Here is a 20,909-nt window from a genome sequence, read left to right as displayed (position 1 = left end):
AAAGTCATGGGGGGGACCGGGAAGGAGGAAATATAACAAGCTCAGTTTTAGAAAGATTAAGTTTGAGGAAGTGGTGTGACATCCATACCGATATGTCATTCAGTAAGTTTAAGATCTGTGAGGAGATCGAGGGGGTGAGTTGAGGAGTGAAGGGATAGATCTGGGTGTCGTCGGCGTAGAAGTGGTATTGGAAGCCATGAGAGGTTATCACCCGGCCCAGGGAAGAGGTATAGAGCGAAAATAGGAGGGGCCCAAGGACGAAGCCTCGGGGTACCCCAACAGAGAAGGGAAGAGGAGCGGAGGAGATGGAGTTGTAAGTGACACTGAAAGTGCGCTGAGATAGGTAGGAGGAGAACCAGGATAAAGCAGAATCACAGAGGCCAAGGGAGTGTAGTTTGCTGAGGAGGAGCAGGTGGTCAACCGTGTTGAAGGCAGCAGAGAGGTCTTCTAAGAGTATGAGTATGGAGTAATGGCAGACAAAAAGAAATCACTGCTCCAAGAAGGTCAATTAGGAACCTCTCCTCCAGACTGGAAGCCTCAGGTGTCGGCAATGCTTGTAACAATGAGTTTATGAGAAAAGGCCTGGACAGCTGCACTCAAAATGATAGTCGCCTTTATTAGTAAAATCAACAATAATACATGCCACGGCAAGAAGTAAAGGGAAGCCGATGCGTTTCACACTACAGTTAGTGCTTAATCATAGCTAAATCTCACAGAAATTAATCTAATGCCGCGTACACAAGACCGGACTTTACGACATACTTGGTTCGGCGGACCGGAGTCCGTCGGACAACTCGATCGTGTGTGGGCTCCAGCAGGCTTTTTTCCCCCAAAAGTTCAACGGGCCTAGAAATGAAACATGTTTCAAATCTTTTCGACGGACTCGAAAATAAGAAAAAAAGAGAGAAGAAGACGAAAGAAAAAAAAAAAAGAGAAAAGATAGGTGAAAAAGGTGAGTGGAAAGATAAGAGATAAGAGAAAAGAAAACGAGAACACGAAAACGAAAGAAGATGAGAGGAGAAGAGGAAACCCATGTGTGTGAAGCGAAAGTGAATAGATATCTTCGCATATGCACATGGTTGTGTATAAACCCTCAATATATGGCCGGCAGCAATAAAGATTAATATGAAAGTGGAAATGATGATAATAATGGTAATGATAATAAACCCATTACCCCAAAAGCCAAAACAGTACAGAGTAGATTAATTCATTAATCAAATGGTCTGTGTCTCATATCAATAGTTGTTAATCTAAACACGATAAAGAGACACACATCCATCCATACAACTCTAGACATATGTGGGTGTATGCATGCTGCAGACCGGATAGCCATAGTCGCCGCCACTAAATGGTGTTAAAACACATGTATAGCATATATCTAGTAATCTCATAGGTGGGTAAAAAGATTTAATCATAATGCTTTACAAATGTAGAGTGAACTCAAGCATGAATAGTGAGGTTAATCATAGTAGTGGGACACATCCCACTCAAAGTTTAACCCCGGCGGGATTCTGGTGTTTAAAGAGAATATCCAGAACACTTTGCGCTTACAAAGTGTCCTGAGTAAATCTCCCCCTCTCTTTGGGGTCACTATCTTCTCCACCCCTCGAATTACCAAGCTAGTAACGTCTTTGTGATGAATGGTGTTCCAATGTTTGGCCACATTGGTAGGCCTATTTCTCTCAATATCATGTAGGCGGTCATACAACCGATCTTTCAACCTCCGTGTGGTGCGACCTACATATTGGATATGGCACGTCTCACATGTAATTAAGTATACCAAGAATTTGGTGTTACAATTAATGAATGTTGAGATCTCAAAACTTCTACCATTATTGCTAGAACACACACTATTGCTCTTTTTAATAAAGCGGCAATAGTCGCATCCTTTCGTGCCACATTTGAAGTTGCCTTTAAAATGGAGCCAGTTCAATCCTGAAGGCTGACTGAGAAATAAGCTGGGTGAGAAAGAGAGCTTCCCAACATGGGTGCTCTTCGGGACTCAGATTTAATGCCTTTTGAGAGGATCTCATTATAGATAGAATCATTAAGTAAAATTGGGAGATACTTGGTCACTGTGTTCTTGATTCTACTATATTCTAAACTAAAAGGCGTGGAGAAAACTGGAATATTGCTATGTAAGCGAGAATGTTTTTTGTTGCTTTTTCTGGGATTTTCTATCAACAAAGTATCTCTAGGGATATTCTCTACTGCACATAAAGCCCTATTCAGTAGTTTGTTGGGATATCCCCTGTCTATAAACCTGTGGGTCCTATTAATGGCCTCCTTCTCGAAACTGACAGGTGTGCTGCATGTGCGTTTTAATCTCAGAAACTGTCCATAGGGCACACCTTTAATTGTGTGCCCTGGATGGGCAGAGTCCGCCCTCAAAAGAGCATTACCAGCTGTGGATTTTCTGTGTAGGCTCTTGGTTACGATGCCGTCTACACCGTCATTTTCACATCAAGAAAAGTAATTGAGACCTCGCCGAGTTCTCTGGTGAATCTCAAATTAAGGGAGTTGTCATTCAGGTACAAAAGCCATTGATCTAGATCTACTTGATCGTCCGATGTGATGAACAGGAGATCATCTATGTACCGACAAAAGAAAACTGTGTCCAGACGGCAGGGGCTATCCCATCCAAAGATGCGGGACCTCTCCCACCACCCCATATAGAGGTTGGTGAGTGAGGGGTGAAAATTTCGCTCCCATCACCTGGCCCGAGACTGCCTGGAGACACTTGGTGGTGGACAACAGTACTGCACGCCAAATATCAGGCAGTGTCATCAGTGGATGGAACCTTCCCTGACAGTACCCCCCTCAAAGGAGCGGCCTCCGGATGCTCCAACTAGCTGCTGCTGGGGCAAATCTATGGCATCAAGCTGGGCAGCAGGCAGAGTCACACTAAGCTGGGTAAGAAGACAGTCCACAGTATCAAACCAGGCGACGGGCAGCTCAAGCTGGGCAGCAGGCGTAGACATAACAGGCTCAGCAGCAGGCACATGAAGCTGGGCAGCAGGCACATGAAGCTGGGCAGCAGGCACGTGCACATCAAACTGGGCAGCAAGCATGAGCACATCAAGCTGGGCAGCAGGCTTGGGCACATCAAGCTGGGCAGCAGGCACGGGCACATCAGGCTGGGTAGCAGACAGAGGCACATCAGGCTGGGTAGCAGACAGGGACACATCAGGCTGGGCAGCAGGCACGGGCACATCAAGCTGGGCAGCAGGCTCCGGGTCATCGAGCTGGACGGCAGGCTCCAGGTCGTCGAGCTGGGTGGCAGGCTCCGGGTTGTTGAGCTGGGCGGCAGGCTCCTGGTCGTCGAGCTGGGCGGCAGGCTCCAGGGCATCTAGCTGGGCAGCGGGCTTCGGGTCATCGAGCTGGGCAGCAGGCAGGAACACATCAGGCTGGGCAGCAGACAGGAACACATCAGGCTGGGCAGCAGACAGGAACACATCAGGCTGGGCAGTGGATAGGAACACATCAGGCTGGGCAGCAGACAGAGGCACATCAGGCTGGGCAGCGGATAGGAACACATCAGGCTGGGCAGCAGACAGGAACACATCATGCTGGGCAGCGGGCAGGAACACATCAGGCTGGGCAGCAGACAAGAACACATCAGGCTGGGCAGCAGACAAGAACACATCAGGCTGGGCAGCAGACAGGAACACATCAGGCTGGGCAGCAGACACCGAGACATCAGACTGGAAGGCAGGTACCAAGACATCAGACTGGAAAGCAGGCACATCAGACTGAAAAGTGGGCACATCAGTCTGGAAAATGGGCACATCAGACCGTAAAGCGGGCACATCAGACCGGAAAGCGGGCACATCAGACCGGAAAGCAGGCACATCAGAAAGGAAAGCGGGCACATCAGACCAGAAAGCGGGCACATCAGACTGGAAGGCAAGCACCAAAACATCAGGATGGAAGGCAAGCACAGAGACATCAGGCTGGAAGATAAGCACCGAGACATCAGGCTGGAAGGCAGGCACATCAGACTGGAAAGCGGGCACATCAGACTGGAAAGCGGGCACAGACTGGAAAGTTGGCACCAGGACATCGGACTGGAAAGCGGGCACATCAGACTGGAAGGCAGGCACATCAGACTGGAAGGCAGGCACCAGGACATCAGACTGGAAGGCAAGCATCAGCACATCAGACTGGAAGACAGACACCAGGACATCAGACTGGAAGACAGACACCAGGACATCAGACTGGAAGGCAGGCACATCAGACTGGAAGGCAGGCACATGGACATCAGACTGGAAGGCAGGCTCATGGACATCAGACTGGAAGGCAGGCATCAGGACATCAGACTGGAAGGCAGGCATCAGGACATCAGACTGGAAGGCAGGCACCAGGACATCAGACTGGAAGGCAGGCACCAGGACATCAGACTGGAAGGCAGGCACATCGGACTGGGTAGTATGCACTGGGGCGTCAGACTGGGTAGCAAGCGCTGGGACGTCAGGCTGGGTAGCAAGCACCAGGAAGTCAGGCTGGGTAGCAAGCAGCGGGACGTCAGGCTGGGTAGCAAGCACCGGGATGTCAGGCTGGGTAGCAAGCACCGGGAAGTCAGGCTGGGTAGCAAGCACTGGGAAGTCAGGCTGGGTAGCAAGCATCGGGACGTCAGGCTGGGTAGCAAGCACTGGGACGTCAGGCTGGGTAGCAAGCACTGGGACATCAGGCTGGGTAGCAAGCACTGGGACGTCAGGCTGGGGTGGATTAGCTGGTGCAGAGGCAGGTTGGGTTACTGGCAGGATCAAATGGGTTGGAAAGAATTTCTGTTTCTTCTTTGGCTTAACTGCTGTAGGTGACTGTAGGTAGGAGGTGAGGCATACTGAAGCGAAGGGCTGGGATGTGGCAAGGAAGGGGGAACAGCGGCCAGAGGAAGTTTTTGTGGGGGAAGTTGTAGGTAGTAGAGAAGAGGCAGGTGGGTTAAAGGCAGGATAGGTGCAGGAAGTAGAAACAGGGTACTGATACTTGGTGGGAAACAGGGTATATTGGACTGTAGCTGAGATTGCCATGGGTGATGGGAGAAAAGACGTCTGAACAGGTAGGTGTTTGGTAGCAGACATGGGGCGTTGTGAGCGGAGTGAGGCTTAGTGCAATATATTAGACCAGGCTTGGAATAGTGGCTGAACAAAACTTGGTTTACGTGCTGCTTGTCTAACAAGCGATTGCAGAGTTAACACACTCTGATAACACCTGCTGAGAACATGAGGAATAATGTTCAAAGAAAGAAACCGGCTCATCCTCTAATAACCACACCACAGACTCAATCGGATCAAAACTGAAGGGGGGAGAAAAATCATCCCTGCCCTCTGGAGTACTGGACGAGGCTAGCTCTACACACAGCTGAATCAGAGGCTGAACATTTTCAAATCCGCCAGAGAATGGGCCAGACGGATACACTCCAGAAGCTAATCCCTGGCCCACTCCTTCAGGACCAGACGACAATAATTGTTATCCTCCAATACCAGTGAGGCAAGGAGAACAACTGTTTCTGATTGCATCTTAGTAGCAGTAACAGCACTACAATGGTTCCTCTGCGCAGTCACTTCTGGTCAGAGATGGCCTTGGTATACTGTCATGAACATGTGTGACCAGAACCGTGTGATCTGTGACAGAAGACACCAAAACGTATATAAGTGAATAATATAAAGTTTATTAAGGATAAGTGATAAATACATAATACCCCAAATACAAATAGTGCTCAACCAACCAACAGAAACCCACAGACACCAGATAATTATATACAGCCAAGGGAAGTACCAAAATCATAAACAATAGCCAGGAAAGGGTCATACACAGCATATCAGCAGGTGGACAGGGGATGTTCCAGAAACATAAACATAAGCCAGGCCAAGGTCATACACAGGTAGATCAGTAAATGGGGTAAGGAACACAGGACAGGGAGAGGATGGACGGATCAGACTGCAGGGCAGGGATGAAGGTAACAGGTGGGACAGAATAGGGATAAGGACAGGGAAACAGGATCAGATACACGGGTCACAGGTTCAGGGCACAGGAACAGGTCCAGAATCAGGATCAGATCACTAGGTAGCAGGTCAGGGCGCAAGGAAGATACCAAGGCAAATGTGAGTGTTTTCCGGGTATTTATAGGCCTGTAATTGGTCTCAAGTGACACCTGATTGCAATGAGACACCTTGACACCTGACTGCCAGGAGACACCTGCTGGTGGACCACAGTACTGCACGGCAAATATCAGGCAGTGTCATCAGCGGATGGAACCTTCCCTGAAAGAGCCCCTACGGCCATGGACAACGGAACCGTCTCATGAGTCACATGGGCAGGCTGTAGAGGTCTCCCGTCAAGAGCCTCAATGGCAAGTGGAGTGTCACGCAGCTGCAGTGGAATTGAGTGCTGTGATACAAAGGCGGCATTAATGAACAGGCCGGCAGCCCCAGAGTTGATTAGAGCCTGTATCTCGATGGACGACTCAGCCCAAGAAAGGGTGACTGAAACCAGGGGCTTATCCTTTTGGATAACTGGGGACGAAACAACGCCACCTAAGGTCTGTCCATGACAGGACCTCAAGGTTGGGGCGTTCACTGGAAGGGTAGGACAAGACTTCAAAAAGTGACCTGCCTGGCCACAATAAAGGCCCAATCTCTCCCTCCTCCTAAAGGCTCTCTCATCCTCAGAGAGACGCGTGAAGCCCAAGTGCATGGGTTCATCTTCACTGACAGACTCGGTACCAGGAGGCATGGGAGGTGAGGGAGGTGAGAGAGGCATGGGTGGGACTGCAAAGCTCGGAGGCAAAGGTACAGGAGGCTTCTGCAAGTGCTCCTTAAATGTAAATCTCAACCTGGTTGAGAAACCCTCTGCATTGAACTGGATCGCCCCCAAATTGCTTGGGAAGCAGAGCAGAACCAGACATACCTCTTATAGAGGTAATACTCGAGGCGGGTGCCTGCACAGAGACTGGCGCAGCAGCAGGGACGGCCGGCAACTCAGGTTGTACCAGAGCAGCCACAGTGGGAGTTTCCGGGTCAGCCGTGCGACTCAGGAGCGTTTGTAACGCTATGGCAAAAATGATCGATGCGGTGATCTTGCTTATCCAATCTGGAAAAAATATTACCAACAAGTGGATTGACTGTATCTTCTGAATTCATGGCCTTCGCCTACTATCAGGAGCCATGAATCAGACCGAGACAGAAGTATAGTTAAATCACACTTGTTTAATAATAATAATAAGGTAAACAGAGTAAGCATAGTCAAAACAAGCCAGAGTTCAGTAACCGGATCAGGTAGTCAGCCAAGCAAATGTCAGAGAGCCAGAGATAAACGTAGTAGTACAGCAAGCAGGATCAGGAGCCAGAACGAACGTCAGCCGAGCAAGTCTTCAACAGGAACGCAGGAGAAAGTCTCTGTGATGTTGACAAAGGCGGACGCAGAGATCAAGTAAGCTGGACGGCTTTAAGTAGGCAGGACTGACGAGCAGAATCAACAACAGCTGGGTAACTGTGGAGAGAGATGGGAGCTGGCAATTAGCCGACAGCTGAGTGGCCAGCTCAGAGAAGTAAGGGCTGAGCCCAGCCCTGACACTTCTGCTGTTACTTGCCACTGCCGAAGCATTTTCAAACACGGGGCAACATAAGCCGGGAGCTTATCATGCTTGACCCTCAGGCTTTTCACTGGCCCACCATTTTCCCGCAGTCTCGCAGAAAGGGCCTAAAACAGGACTGGAAAATACAAACCCACCCAGGCGGTCTCTCTGCCAACATGTTACCAAGATTGTACTTCACAAACATTAGAGAGAAAAGGACTACAGGGTTGATCATCCCTAGAGCACCCTCCCGCCTAGGAAGGTAAGTCACATTCCTTTTGACGAGGTTTATTTTGTTCCCCCATAACAGCTGGAAGAAACAACTATAGACTCTGGTATAGAGAGAAACTGGCAAAACACAAACAAAACTTACATACAGAAAAAGCGGAATCGGGTAAGACTTGATCAGATCAACCTTTTCCCTCAAGGAAAGCCGCCAACCTTTCCAGCTTGCCACCTTGGCATCGGCATTCTCCAGCCTGTTCACCCAATTTGCATGACCATAGTCACCTGGGTCAAATTCAATGCCTAGAACTCCAATTTTTTGTTGGGTCTCCGGGAAGTCATCCGGGAGAACAAAGCTCTCACCTTCCACGCCCATCCAGAAAGCTTCACACTTGTCCTGGTTGACCTTATAACCTGATGCCTTCGTATACTGCCTTATCACTGAGACCACTTCCTGCGCCTCCCCAGTCCCAGAGACAAAATCAGAAACATCATCAGCATAGGCCACAATCCTCAAAGGAGTCTCACCAGCGATGCCCAAAGGTACCCCACACAATGGTCCACTCTCTAGCCTTCTAATGAAGGGGTCGATTGCAAACACATATAGCAGAGGACGCAATGGACACCCCTGATGCACACCCGAGCTGACCACAGAGGGCTGCCCGACCCAACCATTAACCAGAGGAAAGCTTTCAGCCCTTTTGTACAAAATCTTGAGCTAATCAATCAAACCCCCTTCCAGGCCATATTTGCCCAGAAGGAGCCATAAGTACTCATAATTAACCCGATCGAAGGCCTTAGCCTGATCCAATGCTAGCAAAAATTTACCCTATCCAGCAGCCCTACAATGCTCCAAGGCCTCCCGGACAGCCAACACTGCCGAGAAAGTGCTTCTACCTTGGACTGAGCAGTGCTGGTGGTGGGATAACAAACTGCCTGCCACTGGTGATAATCACCAGAAAAAAATCTTTGCCAGTATCTTTCTAACATTAAGAAGACTAATGGGGCGCCAATTCCCAATCATCGAAGGATCTTTACCCTTTGACAGAAGAATCACTGCAGATTGCCTCATGGAGGGAGAGAACCCTCATACAAACAGCCATTAAAAACCTCTGCAAGGTGGGGAGCCAGGAACGTCCTAAAACATTTATAAAATTTGGCTGTCAAACCATCTGGCCCTGGCGTTTTCTTGATGGCTAGTTTATCAATAGGCTGGATTACCTCATCTGCAGTGATTTCATTTGTCAAATTCATCAAAGGAACATTACTCTCCAGACCTGGCGTAGAGTCCAAAAAACCCAACATCCTTGTCCGATCAAGGTTCCTTCCTCCCAGGATATCGGCATAGTATGAAATGACAACCTCCAGGATCCCTGACCTAGACTTTGTCAGAAAACCCGTATTGTCCTTCAGGCCATTGACCGTGTTAACTGCTACGCTCTGTTTACTCTGCTCGACACTTCTGGTAAGTGTCAGGCGAATGGTATTTCCCGTAATCCCTCTCCTGAACCAAAGAGGCGTGCCAGTTATATTGATGTCTCCTAAGGAGGAGCTTTACCTCGGAGATCGCCCCAGAATCTCCTCCATTCGAAACAAGGCGGTCAAGTTTCCTCCACAAACGCTGATAGGTGATATACTTATCTTGCTGCTTCTTTCTTCCTATGGCCTTGAAAAGCCCAATAGTCCACTGTTTTACAAGCACCCACCATTCTGCCTTACTGTTGCAAAAGTCTAGGATAGTTACCTGTGCTTGAAAAAAATCCTCAAAGGATTATCTTACTCTCTCGTCTTCCAGGAGGGCTGAATTCAATCTCCAGATACCCCTCCCGCTAGGTGGCATGACTGAGGCAGTCAGAGTCACAGATAGAATACAGTGATCAAAAAACTCCACTGCCCAACACACAGGTACCGAAAAAGCAGAGTCTCCCTTTAAAAAAACCTATCTATCCTACTCTGATTACTACCTTGCTGAAAAATGAACCCCGTGCTGTCTGGGCAGCTCTTAATGTGCGCATCTACCAGACCTGCTTCCCTAACTATCGCATTGAGAAAAAGGCTGTCATAGCCCAGCTTATCACTGAAACCTCTCCTATCTTTAGACCTAGTAATGGTGTTGAAATCACCTCCAAAGATAACCTGCTGGGCCATAAAAAGAAAAGGCCTAATCTTTGTAAAGAGGCATTTCCTGTCCCACTTCGTCTGGGGACCATAGATGTTAATCAGGCGCAGGTCCTGCCCCCTCACAGAGACGTCCAAGACCATGCATCTCCCAATCTCTACCTCAATTACCCGCCAGCAAGTTACCATACCAGAAAAAAGGACCACAACCCTGCTGTAAGGCTTGGCCGCAAGAGACCAAAAGGAGGGACCACATCTCCACTCCTTCTTTGCCAGATGTATATCAACCAGACTACTCAGATGGGTCACTTGCAAAAACAAAATGTCAGCATTAAACTCGCTGAGCAAAAACAAGGTCATATGACGAGCACTTACTGATCTTAAGCTGGCAACATTAATGGTTGCCACTTTTAACAGAGTGGGAACTGCCATCAGGGTAGTTGAGGCAGCCGTTTCATAGCCTGACTACTCGTTTCTTAGCCTGACTAGTGCTTTAATGCACCCTGGCACTCATCATCCATGGAGGATGCAGTACTCGATCCCATTCATCGTCATCATCTGACAGGACCTCAAACTTATTTGCCAAAGGCAAAACCTTAGGACTTAAGGTAACCAAACCCCTTTTTTTCTTTTTTTTCCTCTCTTTTGCCCCTCCTCCTTTTATCCTCCAACCACTCCATATCATCCTTGGACAAACCGGAATCAACAGCTTCCCCACTTCTACCCTAAACTTCACCCCCCCACTCTCCCTTCCCTTACCTACCACTAGGCCAGCCTCTTCACCATCCTCCCCACTCCTCTGCACCCCACGATCCTTAACAGAAACCCTGCAGCGTCGAGCGAAGGGGACTGGTGCCACACTTGATGCACCTGCCTCAGCACCTCTTGCTGCCTCTGCAACTTTGGAAGACATAGACACAGAAGGATTGGACACATTCTCGGTAACTGATACCTTACCTACAGACTGGGAAGACACAGGCACACTAGACAAATGCACAGACTTGTGCATCACAGACTGGGAAGACACGGGCACACTAGGCAAATGCACAGACTGGGGCACCACAGACTGGGAAGACACAGACATATTGGGTTTTGGCACAGACTGGGGCACCACAGACTGGGAAGACACAGACATATTGGGTATTGGCACAGACTGGGGCACCACAGACTGGGAAGACACAGACATATTGGGTATTGGCACAGACTCAGAGGGAATTACAGGCACCCCAGCTGCTGAGCTCTGAGCATCCTCCATATCCAAGCGGAAGAATTCTCTCATGAGCTCAGGCTTGTTATGCATTGCCTCAGGTCACTGACTATAAGGATGTCCCACCACATTGCACAGGTTGCACCTTATAATGTTACAATCTTTGCCAAATGTCCTACACCCTGACATAGAGAGCATTTCATCACCGGACAGGAGGATGCAAGATGCCCTTTATCTCCACACTTGTTACATAGCTTTGGCTGGCCCGGGTAGAAGATGGACAGCCTGTACCTCCCCAGGAAAGCCGAGGATGGCAGATGCTGGACAACATTGTCAATGATTTTTAACTTTATCTACACAGACCACCCCCGTCCATATTCCCCGATCACCCAAAATCTTCTTTAGGGGGCTCAGGACGTCTCCATACCTCCTCAACCATACAGCAAAATCCCCTTGTGGTATGGACTCATTGTGGACAAGAATTGTCACCGTTTTAATGAGTGGCTGGCGTGATACAAGCTTGTGGATGAGCCCTCTCCAGTCTGGCAGGCCCCTACACACGTGCTCATATTTCTCCCAAAATATATCCAAAGACTCCGGACGGATAAAGGACAAATCGTACTCATAGGAACCTGCCAGACTGATCAGGGCAAAGATATCTGTGGGCCTAAACCCCATCTGCAGAATCTTATCCACCGCTGCCCTCCTAGGTGGAGGAAGACCACCCCCCTCCCAACGGAGCTCAACAACATTTCTCCTTTTAAACATTGAGGAAGATAAAATATTTCCATGCTCCTTCCCTGCTTGTTCCCTCCTCCTAAATCCCGTAGCAGCAACACCAGCATAGGTTTTCCCCACAGACACACCAATTGTAGTCTTGTCCTTAGAGACACAATCAAACCAGCTAACAGGGAGTTTGATTCAGCTTGGATAGCAGTCATTGAATCAACAGAGGCAGGACCCGCCCTCTCCCTCTGCTCTGAACGCTCAGCTTCTTTCCTGGGTTCAAGCACAGTCTTGGCTACTGCAGACTCCATGATAGTTGTAGCACTACTGCACCCAGCATCTCCTCCACTATTCTCAGAAACAGCTGCTGTGTCTGGTCCAGGCAAGTTCACTGTATTGTCCATGGTGCTCCACTCTGCAGCCACTTCCCCCAAAAGCTGACAGTTACTCTCACCAGTTTCATTTAAATCTGAGGTTTTGATTTCAGCAGATAAACCAGACTGTATATTGTCTTTGGGTCTGGGCTGACTTCCTGTAGCACTACAACCCTCAGCAAGCCCATTGTCATTTAGGTCCAATTCACACCTATGCGAATTAGATGCGCGTTTCCCTGCATCTAATTTGCATAGCAGGAGAATGTGACTGGCTCCTTATGGAGCCGGTTCACATATCTCCGGGGCGGCTGTGGAGCGCTCTGCATCTTTGGCTCTGTTTCAGGGCCTAATTCAGGCATAGAATCGGCCCTGATTCATCCCTGAAATGGGGAACAGGGACGAACAGCGCTCCTGTTCGATCCGTAGTGTGTTTTAGCGTGAACCCGGCCTAAAGTGCACATCACCATCCTGCACACACACTGTACCTGCTTGCTGTGTTGATACCTTTGTGATGTAATGGCTGATGGTGGGATCAGACTTCCCCCCAGTTGTTGCAGACTTCATGGTGGATCTTGCTCTCTCCACAGGTCTCTCTTTCGCAGGGCGAGGAACGGTGTCCATCTCCTCATCATCATCCGGGGAGGCCGCATCCAAAGGGGATTCCAGTGATGAACTCCAGCATGCCGGTACCTCCCTCAACCTCCTACTCAGATGTTCCATATTGCTGCTTCACAGGGAGGGGGACAGAGGCCTCTGCCACTGAGGGCTCAGCTGATGCCTGAGCTGTTGAACAGCTGGGCTCATCCTCCGGGCCCACTTTCTCACTCTCTACTGACTCTGTCGGTACCTGCATCTCCTCTCCTCATTAGACTGAACCGTTCCTTATTTCTATATTTTTCTTTAAATATTATGCTATTCTCCTTCATAAGAGCTCACCAGTTCTTTCTGCTTCCTCGCAGCTTGCTCCAAGTCCTTCAACTCAGGCCTCAGAGCCGGTCTCTTTTTACTGTATACTTTGGCACAAATCTGTTTTTTCTTCCTAAATTCAGCCATCAAAACTAACAATTTCTCCTCTTCTTTCTCAATCAGTTTTAGATTACCGACAATCCTCTGTCTAAAGGCAGACATGGACTCATCTCTCCTTGGGCCAGGCCCAGTACTTTCCACAGGCTGAGGCCTAGTCACAGGCCTATCCAGGGGGTCCTCACCTATGTCCTCCCCTGGATTCAGCATCCCTACTGGGGCAGAGAAGCAACTTTAGCCCCTGGTCTCTGGAAGCACAGGAGCCAAGGAACCAGCAACCTCACACCTCACTGTCAAGGAGCAGAATGGCAGGTTCCCACCATCCCTGTGCTGAGTTCCTGGGTCTGTACACCTGCTGTGCCCATTATGAGGGGTTCCCCCATCCCTGTGCTGAGTTCCCGGGTCTGTACACCCGTTGTGCCCATTATGAGGGGTTCTCACCATCCCTGTGCTGAGTTCCCGGCTCTGTACACCCGCTGTGCTCATTATGAGGGGTTCCCACCATCCCTGTGCTGAGTTCCCGGGTCTGTACACCCGCTGTGCCCATTATGAGGGGTTCCCACCATCCCTGTGCTGAGTTCCCGGGTCTGTACACCCGCTGTGCCCATTATGAGGGGTTCCCACCATCCCTGTGCTGAGTTCTCGGGTCTGTACACCCGCTGTGCCCATTATGAGGGGTTCCCACCATCCCTGTGCTGAGTTCTCGTGTCTGTACACCCGCTGTGCCCATTATGAGGGGTTCCCACCATCCTTGTGCTGAGTTCTCGGGTCTGTACACCCGCTGTGCTCATTATGAGGGGTTCCAATTCCGGAAAATTTCTGCTTTACAGAAATTCATGTTGGGACTGGAAAAACATATCTGGCATTTTCAGAAAAATGAAAATGAAAATCCACAAAACTGTTATAGATGGTAATATTATAAAACCCAACAAACTATATATTGAATCAATTGCATGTTACTAGCAATGATTAATCAAAAGTCAAACAATATAACGGGGGTTCATCCTAATTGTAGTCCTTTCCCATTCCGCCCATAGAAACCCAAATGTGCTCCGTCATATCTGCCCATTGTCTGATGTGCTGGCAATGTTTAACGATGGTTCAGATAGGAAATAAAAAGAAAACAATACTGAAAAAAAGATTTTTTATTTTACAATATCCATGTACAACGATACTCAACAATAACAAAAAGAAAATAAAACTGGTACAGAAATGTATATTATTTATAGTTAACGGTATTTGAGCGTCTGCTAGGGTGTCCCTGCTATCTAGCAAACAAGGACAAGATGTATAGAGATATATTTAGTTCATAAAATTGACAGTTTACAAAATATAGTACAAAAATATATAAAATAGTCTCTTCACAGGTTTGTCATGTTTGCCCTCCATAAAAAACACCCACAAATTATTTTTTTTTAAACATTCATGTGTCCCCTTCGCTTCCCTAAAAAAACCCAAAAAACAAAAAAAACCTTCATGACTTTTATTAATATAGAGTAACTAAATATAAGAAATATAAAAACTTTGGCTACTATTTATAAAAAAATAAAATAAAAAAAATTGCCTAGCCATGCACCCAGCAAATTTACATGAACACTCTCTTCGTAACCTATGTTCTTTTATTATGGCAAGCAGTTCAATACCGCAATATGGCCACTAGATGGAGATAAATTTGTAACAAGAGATACCCTGTAATGCCCCGTACACACGGTCGGATTTTCCGATGGAAAATGTACGATCGGAACGTGTTGTCGGAAATTCCGACCGTGTGTTGGCTCCATTGGACATTTTCCATCGGATTTTCCGACACACAAAGTTGGAGAGCAGGAGATAAAATTTTCCGACAACAAAATCCGTTGTCGGAAATTCCGATCGTGTGTACACAAATCCGACGGACAAAGTGCCACGCATGCTCAGAATAAATAAAGAGATGAAAGCTATTGGCCGCTGCGCCGTTTATAGTCCCGACGTACGTGTTTTACGCCACCGCGTTTAGAACTATCGGATTTTCCGACAACTTTGTGTGACCGTGTGTATGCAAGACAAGTTTGAGCCAACATCCGTCGGAAAAAATCCTAGGATTTTGCTGTCGGAATGTCCGAACAAAGTCCGACCGTGTGTACGGGGCATAACAATTCTAGCCACTTCAGCCCCAGAAGGTTTTACCCCCCCCTTCCTTACCAGGCCATTTTTTGCGATACGGCACTGAGTTGTTTTAACTGACAATGGTGCGGCCGTGCGATGCTGTACCCAAATAAAATGTATGTCCTTTTTTTCCCATAAATAGAGCTTTTTTTTGGTGGTATTTGATCACCTCTGCGGTTTTTATTTTTTTCCACTATAAACAAAAAAAGACAATTTTGAAAAAAAACAAAACAAGTTTTTTTACTTTCTGCTATAAAACATCCTACAAAAAAATGTAAAAAATCTAACTTCTTCATCAATTTTTTACCAATATGTATTCTGTGACATATTTTTTGGTAAAAAAAATCCCAATAAGTGTATATCGTTTGGTTTGCGCAAAAGTTATAGTGTCTAGAAACTATGGGATAGATTTATGGACTTTTTTTTTTTTTAACTAGTAATGGCGGCGATCAGCGATTTTTAGTGGGACCGTGACATTGCGGCAGAGAAATCTGACACTAAGTGACACTTTTTGAGGAGCACTGACACCAATACAGTGATCGGTGCTAAAAAAAATGCACTGTCACTGTACCAATGACACGGGCAAGGAAGGGGTTAATATCAGGGTCAATCAAAGGGTCAATCAAAGGGTCAAATGTGTTCCCTGGGAGTGCTTTCTAACTGTGTGGGGGAGGTGCTTTGACTGGGGGAAGACAGAGATCCGTGTTCTTACTTAGCAGAAACACAAGATCTCCATCTTCCCCTCTGACAGAACCATAATCTGCCTTGTTTACATAGGCAGACCTCCACTCTGTCTGCCTCGGCGGCGACCCGCTCCAATCACAGCACGAGCAGGTCGCCAGCGGTGTGCACGCATGCCCCAGACCCGAAGAAAGAAATCACTTACAGGTATGTGATTTTGCGCTTAAGGACCTCCCTGCCGCAGTATATGTACGCGGGGCGGTCCTTAAGCGGCTAGACAACAATGGAGGGAATTAGCAGATAAATGTAAGCAATAGTAACGGTGACTGGTAAATTTAACCACTGGTTACATGTATATGCTGTTTCCCTCTAGCGTTCTCTAGAATTGTTTCATTGTATCTCTTGTTACAAAGACATATGTATTCCCAATGCTCCTCAGCTCCATCTAGTGCTCATAATGCGGTATTTTTCTACTGCCCATAAAAAATAAACATTTGTTCAGATAACAAAAGAGCCCAAAGAACATTTGTTTTTGCCCAATTCACATAGAATGAATGTGCATGAAAATTTGCCGGATGAATATCAATGTGAATTTTTTTTTTTAATGAACAGGTGCCTGAAACATCAAATTTCTACAAAATAGTTCTGTTAAATTTGAAAAGGAAATTTACTCTGCATAGTAATGTAGCACCTCTTCCTCCCCCCTCTCTCTGGTTACATAGTCACATGATATAATGATATGTCAATATATACTGTATACAGGCACATATAATGGTTAGTCTTCCTTCTTTGGAATACTAAAGGAGGCCTCCAACACTTGTCATGCATTCCTCGGTGGTGACTTGATTTCGGCTTCCCCCACAATATCCATCTCAGTGCAACTTCTAAGGCAGAAGGTTCCGCCGCACACACAAGGCACATAATAATAATATTACAGACAATGTTATATCTCTTCGCTCTTCAGGTGTTTCCATTGGAATGATGAATCCAAGTGGAAGTCTTCCTTCTCCTGTTCTTTGGCCAACTCAAGGAAGACCTGTCAGTAATCAAACAACAAAGACTAAGCACCTTCTTACCACACCTTACATTCATGAACATGGCCAGGAAAATCAAGCAAGTTTGTAAAAATAATGATTTTGTTTGTTTTTCCTTGCCCCTACTGTTACCTGAGACCCTTTCTGGAAATCTTACAGCATAAGCAAGCCTACATAACAAAATAAATCACATCAAGAAAGTGGGGATTTTATCACCATGTTTGTCAGTGTTCATTGGATATCAGTGCCATTACCTGCTCCAGGGTGGACTGGGAGAAGCTGTACTCCTCGATGTTATACGTTTGTTTAGCTGTGTAAAGAAAATACACAAAGATCACCAACCTTCGTACCGTTCCTTTGAGGTCGTTCACATTCATCTTCAGCTCCATTACCAGCTGTATAATCTTACCATTCTCCAAGTGTAGGAAGGCCTGGGACAGAGACTGAACGTTATCCATTGGGATCTTATAGACCAACAAGGAGGAGAACCTGCGAGGTAAAAACCGACATTCAATGGAAACATCCAATCACTAAATCCAACAAGTCTATAAAGAAAAGGTCATCCAAGAAGAACCTGTGGGGTAAAGACCAACATTCAATGGAAACATCCAATCACTAAACCCAACAAGTCTATAAAGTAAAGGTCATCCAAGAAGAACCTGTGGGGTAAAGACCAACATTCAATGGAAACATCCAATCACTAAACCCAACAAGTCTATAAAGTAAAGGTCATACAAGGGGAACCTGTGGGGTAAAGACCGACATTCAATCACTAAACCGAACAAGTCTACAAAGTAAAGGTCATCCAAGGAAAACCTGCAAGGTAAAGACCGCCATTCATCACTAAACCCAACAAGTCCATAAAGTAAAGGTCATCCAAGGAGAACCTGAGAGGTAAAGACCGACATTCAATCACTAAACCCAACAAGTCCATAAAGTAAAGGTCATCCAAGGAGAACCTGCGGGGTAAAGGCCAACATTCAATGGAAACATCCAATCACTAAACCTAACAAGTCTATAAAGTAAAGGTCATCCAAAGAGAACCTGCGAGGTAAAGACCGACACTCAATCACTAAACCCAACAAGTCCATAAAGAAAAGGTCATCCAAGAAGAACCTGTGGGGTAAAGACCAACATTCAATGGAAACATCCAATCACTAAACCCAACAAGTCTATAAATTAAAGGTCATACAAGGGGAACCTGTGGGGTAAAGACCGACATTCAATCACTAAACCGAACAAGTCTACAAAGTAAAGGTCATCCAAGGAAAACTTGCGAGGTAAAGACCGACATTCAATCACTAAACCCAACAAATCCATAAAGTAAAGGTCATCCAAGGAGAACCTGCTAGGTAGGGATGAGCTTCGAGTTGAACTCATGTTCGACTCGAACATCTGCTGTTCGCCAGTTCACCGAACAATTTGGGGTGTTCGCGGCAAATTTGAAAGCCGCAGAACACCCTTTAAAAGTCTACGGGAGAAATCAAAAGTGCTAATTTTAAAGGCTTATATGCATGGTATTGTCGTAAAAAGTGTTTGAGGACCTGGGTCCTGCCCCAGGGGACATGGATCAATGCAAAAAAAAAGTTTTAAAAACTGAGGTTTTTTCGGGAGCAGTGATTTTAATAATGCTTAAATGAAACAATAAAAGTGTAATATTCCTTTAAATTTCGTATCTGGGGGGTGTCTATAGTATGCCTGTAAAGGGGCGCATGTTTCCCGTGTTTAGAACAGTCTGACAGCAAAATGACATTTCAAAGGAGAAAAAGTAATTTAAAACTACTCGCGGCTATTAATGAATTGCCGGTCTGACAATACACATAAAAGTTCATTGATAAAAACGGCATGGGAATTCCCCACAGGGGAACCCCGAACCAAAATTTAAAAAAAAAAAATGATGTGGGGGGGGTCCCCCTGAATTCCATACCAGGCCCTTCAGGTCTGGTATGGATTTTAAGGGGAACCCCGCGCCAAAATTAAAAAAAAAAATTGGCATGTGGCACCCCAAAAATCCATACCAGACCCTTATCCGAGCTCGCAACCTGGCAGGCTCAGGAAAAGAGGGGGGACGAGAGAGCGCCCCCCCTCCTGAACCATGCCAGGCCACATGCCCTCAACATTGGGAGGGTGCTTTGGGGTAGCCCCCCAAAACACCTTGTCCCCATGTTGATGGGGACAAGGGCCTCATCCCCACAACCCTTGCCCGGTGGTTGTGGGGGTCTGCGGGCGGGGGGCTTATCGGAATCTGGAAACCCCCTTTAACAAGGGGACCCCCAGATCACGGCCCCCCCCTGTGTGAAATGGTAAGGGGGTACAAAAGTACCCCTACCATTTCACAAAAAAACAGTCAAAAATGTTAAAAATGACAAGAGACAGTTTTTGACAATTCCTTTATTTAAAAGCTTCTTCTATCTTCTTTCTTCTATCATCTTTCTTCTATCTTCTTTCTTCCTTTGGTTTCTTCCTTCATCATCTTCTTCTGGTTCTTCCTTCGGTGTTCTCGTCCGGCATCTCCTCCGCGGCGTCTTCTTCTCTTCATCTTCTTCTCCAGGCCGCTCCACATCCATGATGGCATGTAGGGAGGCTCCCGCTGTGTGACGCTTCTCCTCTTCTGACGGTTCTTAAATAATGGAGGGCGGGGCCACCTGGTGACCCCGCCCCCTATGACATCACGGGGAATGCCACAGGGAAGTCCCCGTCAAGTCCCCGTGACGTCACCGGGTGACCCCGCCCTCCGTTATTTAAGAACCGTCAGAAGAGGAGAAGCGTCACACAGCGGGAGCCTCCCTCCATGCCATCATGGATGTGGAGCGGCCCGGAGAAGAAGATGAAGAGAAGAAGACACCATGGTGGAGATGCCGGATGAGAACACCGGAGAAAGAACGAGAAGAACAAGAAGAAGATGGTGGAAGAAACCGAAGCAAGATAGAAGATAGAAGAAAGAAGAAAGAAGAAGTATTTAAATAAAGGAATTGTCAAAAACTGTCTCTTGGCATTTTTAACATTTTTGACAGTTTTTTAGTGAAATGGTAGGGGTACTTTTGTACCCCCTTACCATTTCACACAGGGGGGAGGCCGGGATCTGGGGGTCCCCTTGTTAAAGGGGGCTTCCAGATTCCGATAAGCCCCCCGCCCGCAGACCCCCACAACCACCGGGCAAGGGTTGTGGGGATGAGGCCCTTGTCCCCATCAACATGGGGACAAGGTGTTTTGGGGGGCTACCCCAAAGCACCCTCCCAATGTTGAGGGCATGTGGCCTGGTACGGTTCAGGAGGGGGGGCGCTCTCTTGTCCCCTCCTCTTTTCCTGCGGCCTGCCAGGTTGCATGCTCGGATAAGGGTCTGGTATGGATTTTTGGGGGGACCCCACGCCAATTTTTAAAAAAATTTTGGCGTGGGGTTCCCCTTAAAATCCATACCAGACCAGAAGGGTCTGGTATAGATTTTGAGGGGGACCCCACGCCATTTTTTTTTTAATTTGGCCAGGGCTCCCCTTAATATCCATAACAGATCTGAAGGGCCTGGTAAGGAATTTAGGGGGACCCCCCACGTCATTTTTTTAAAAATTTTGGTTCGGGGTTCCCCTGTGGGGAATTTCCATGCCGTTTTTATCCATGAACTTTTATGTGTATTGTCGGACCGGCAATTCATTAATAGCCGCGAGTAGTTTTAAATGACTTTTTTTCCTTTGAAATGTCATTTTGCTGTCAGACTGTTCTAAACACGGAAACATGCGCCCCTTTACAGGCATACTATAGACACCCCCAGGTAGGAAATTTAAAGGAATATTACACTTTTATTG

The 20,909-nt window shown here is 47.1% G+C and overlaps 1 protein-coding gene across 2 annotated transcripts in view; it reads right to left on the bottom strand.

The window, feature by feature from the left end:
- Positions 1 to 14,376: 14,376 nt before the first annotated feature.
- The window catches only part of LOC141113855 (ABC-type organic anion transporter ABCA8-like), an 84,753-nt gene continuing 78,220 nt past the window's right edge, over positions 14,377 to 20,909 (bottom strand). For both annotated transcript variants that reach the window (XM_073607182.1, XM_073607180.1), the window contains 3 exons: positions 17,519 to 17,598; positions 17,364 to 17,419; positions 14,377 to 17,111 (listed from right to left, as the gene is read on the bottom strand). In XM_073607182.1, the coding sequence (XP_073463283.1) occupies positions 17,019 to 17,111; positions 17,364 to 17,419; positions 17,519 to 17,598 (229 nt within the window). In that variant the 3' untranslated portion in view covers positions 14,377 to 17,018. The remainder of the gene's footprint in view (positions 17,112 to 17,363; positions 17,420 to 17,518; positions 17,599 to 20,909) is intronic.

Source organism: Aquarana catesbeiana, linkage group LG12 (genome assembly GCF_042186555.1).
Source record: "Aquarana catesbeiana isolate 2022-GZ linkage group LG12, ASM4218655v1, whole genome shotgun sequence".
Lineage (NCBI taxonomy): Eukaryota > Metazoa > Chordata > Amphibia > Anura > Ranidae > Aquarana > Aquarana catesbeiana.
The sequence above is the reverse complement of the archived record's forward strand: the minus strand, read 5'-3'. Positions and strand labels throughout refer to the sequence as shown.